This window comes from Myotis davidii, unplaced genomic scaffold, assembly GCF_000327345.1.
Source record: "Myotis davidii unplaced genomic scaffold, ASM32734v1 scaffold199, whole genome shotgun sequence".
NCBI lineage: Eukaryota > Metazoa > Chordata > Mammalia > Chiroptera > Vespertilionidae > Myotis > Myotis davidii.
In genome coordinates this window covers 3,476,057-3,479,160 of record NW_006290680.1, presented here as the reverse complement: position 1 = coordinate 3,479,160, position 3,104 = coordinate 3,476,057, and the positions used below count along the sequence as shown (strand labels likewise).

The 3,104-nt window shown below is 37.8% G+C and overlaps 1 protein-coding gene across 1 annotated transcript in view; it reads right to left on the bottom strand.

Annotated features, from left to right (window-relative positions):
- SRSF6 (serine/arginine-rich splicing factor 6) overlaps positions 1–3,104 on the bottom strand; it is a gene marked incomplete at its 5' end in the record, with an annotated part of 5,593 nt that overhangs the window by 591 nt on the left and 1,898 nt on the right. The window contains 4 exons of the mRNA XM_015563948.1: positions 1–1,345; positions 1,444–1,527; positions 1,781–1,989; positions 2,129–2,276. The exon at positions 1–1,345 is cut by the window's left edge and continues 591 nt beyond it. Of these exons, the coding sequence (XP_015419434.1) occupies positions 982–1,345; positions 1,444–1,527; positions 1,781–1,989; positions 2,129–2,276 (805 nt within the window). The remainder of the gene's footprint in view (positions 1,346–1,443; positions 1,528–1,780; positions 1,990–2,128; positions 2,277–3,104) is intronic.

The following is a 3,104-nucleotide window of genomic DNA, read 5'->3' as shown; positions in this document are numbered from 1 at the left end:
TAAAAACAAGAGAACTTTGGTCAAAGCCAAGTCTTTAACTTGTCCTTACACACCAAATTCTGAAAAGCAGTGGAGGCTTGCCTCTTCATTAAGTCATCAACTTTTGTTCTTCCAAATCAGCAAAATAATGAACTATAATTACAGGCACCAATTTCTTCTCTGAAATTCTGCAGTTTATATTGGAAAAAATAAACAATCCAACCATTCCTTATAAACATCTAAATTAAAAAGTATCAAAGAAAATAAGGTTTTATTTAAAACTTATTAATTTAGGCAAAATTGCATAACAGGTTGACTATAAAATATTTTATTTTTAACCTAACTTGTTAAATGGGCAGATGCAATAACTTTGGCAAATTTGATTAATAGAACAAAAAATTTTTTTATCGAAATTGAATAATTTATTGCTGGTCTGAGGCTTGCCTTGTTTTACATTTGAGTAGAATTTACATTGTTTCCACAAACAGTAGGTTATCAATATTAAAAGTAATAGCGACCTATTCAATAAGGCAATCATCTTGGTAGCAAACTTTTATTGAAATCTTACATAACTCAGGCTTTATAAAAAGCCAACATAATTGAAAAATGGGTTCTCCCTCTAAAGCCTTAAGTATCCAAAGCTTGAAACTGTTTAAATTTAAAAGTCTGCAAACAAAACAACAAAACTCCTGCAGCAGATCCTGCTGTAATACTTAAAAAAAAAATCTAAATGAGCTTAATCTTTACAAAAGTTATTTTAGCTCAAAAGCTATAAAATCAAAGTTATCTTAATTCTACAAAGAAGGGAGGAGGTCTTCATGCCACCATTTCTTTAGAACCCCATCTTTTTCATCAAATTTGGCCACAAATCAAATTTCTGTGTGCCCTTGTTTTCAGGAGATTCCTCTTACAAAAGAGGCCAAGTACAAACATGGAAGAGTAACTGCCTAAGCAAGTAGGAAAGTGTTCCATAATAGTGTGCAAAGAACATAGAGTTCTGGGTTAATCTCTGGAACTTGATCTGGACCGTGACCTTGACTTTGAGTGAGATCTAGAACGAGATCTTGAAGCTCTTTTTGGTGGAGGGGACACAGAATGAGCCTTTGAGGGAGGAGCAGGTAGGGGAGATTTGGAACGAGAATGGCTCCTCGATCTAGACTTTGACTTTATATCACCTTTTCCATTTTCCTTGGGGGAACGAGATCGAGATCGAGACCTGCTTCGAGATTTCTCATACTCATCCTTAGACCTGCTTCGAGAGCGTGAACGGGAGCCTCGATCAGACTTGGGCTTTGATTTGCTCTTTGATCTAGATTTCCTGCCTTTGGAACGAGAACGTGATCGACCTTTGCTCCGAGACCTGGATCTGAACAAGAAAAGCCAGATTTTTCTTTCAGTACCTTGCCAGAACACACAAATACGCCATAAACAAATACAGCATCATCAAGACCCAACATTATTTACCGGGAGCGGCTTTTTGAGACACTTCGAGATCTACTGCGGCTGCTCCTGCGACTCCTACTTCGTGACCTCCTTCTAGACCGTGACCTATAAGAACCGTAACAAAAATTTAATCTCAACAGGTTTGTGCCACTTACAAAGAACAATAGACAGACCAACACAAAATGTAATTGCTTACTACAATTTAAATCCACTGTCAAAACATCTGGAAAAGAACCCAATGATGCAGCCCAAAACTGACCTAATTTCAATTAAGTATCAATTAAGATATTCTCATTTGAATTTTTCTTTGTTCTTGGCAAGCATTATATCCTTCCCTCTCCACTATTCTTCAAGTTACCTTGATCTGCTTCCAGAGTAAGACCGCCTATGGCTTGTTCGTGCTTTATCTTCAATGAGCCTAATATTTCTGCCATTTATTTCTGTACCATCTAGTTTATCCAGCGCACGTTTCATGTCAGAGTAGGAGCGAAACTCAATAACTCCTTCATTTGTGCGTTCTTTGTGAGCATCCGCATAGGTGACTTCACCTGCTTGTCTCATGAAATCCTGTAAAAAGCAACAAGACAGGTCAGACCCAGAAATCTAAAGATCTATACATGCTATATCTGACTTTCAGGAATAAAGTGAAACAAGAGCCTACCTTTTAAACATTCCTATCACTTTTATTTCTAATTAGAGCACATACCTTTAAATCTTGCCAACTGCAGCGACTAGAAAGATTTTCTACAATAAGTCTGAATTCTGTACGAACAGGTGGTCCATATTTGTCTCTGCCAGAAGTTCTCCGACTGCTGTATCCACCTCCACCACCTTTATCACACGAAGAAAACGATTAGATGCTTTGTAATGATAGGGACACAAGTTTCTGAAAGTTAGTACAAACATATCAACTTTTATTTACTGGAGTAGGACTTTTCTATTATATTGCTAAACCTTTGATACAGTTGTGATTTGCCACAAATTAAATTAAGGGCAAGCCAAATAGACTAAATCCAACTAAACTTCTCCTACAATCTGTTAGAGAGTGACTGCTCCTTTATTCAATTTACCTCGCTAAGTTTTATTTTACAGAACATTGTAAAATATAAAACTTAACTGATTACATGCATTTCTACATTTTACAAAAATGTTTACTAGTTACACTAAGTACTTACATCACAGTGTGAGCTTTTTGGTGGTGGTTTGGCCACAAAACACGCAAGGTAACAGTCACCTAGTTCAGATTAACCAGTTTTGTCTAACCCTTGGAATCCTCACCATCACCCTGCGTCTAATGGCAAAAGGCTGCTGTCGTCATGGCTTCCGGTAAGGTCAGCCAAAGGGTCATAGGGCAAGGGTCACACAATGTATGGAAAAGCCAAGGCCAATCAGGAAAGGCAGTCATCTTAGCCTCAGTGGACACAGCCTCAGCCCCATTGGTCACTTTTAAATTGAAACATCAAGGACTTGTTAAAAAGTTTGAATTCAACATGCAACAATTTCAACATCAAACATTTAACATAACCACCCCCCAACCTCCTCCCAATAACATGCCCCCATTAGTTCAAATGCAGCACTGCCATAAAGCGTATTTAGCGCTACTCGTGGCATATGCCACATTAGTTCGATATAGCGTTTTCTTTGGCCCCCGCCAATTTTAACAACTCTAAGACCTAAACTCA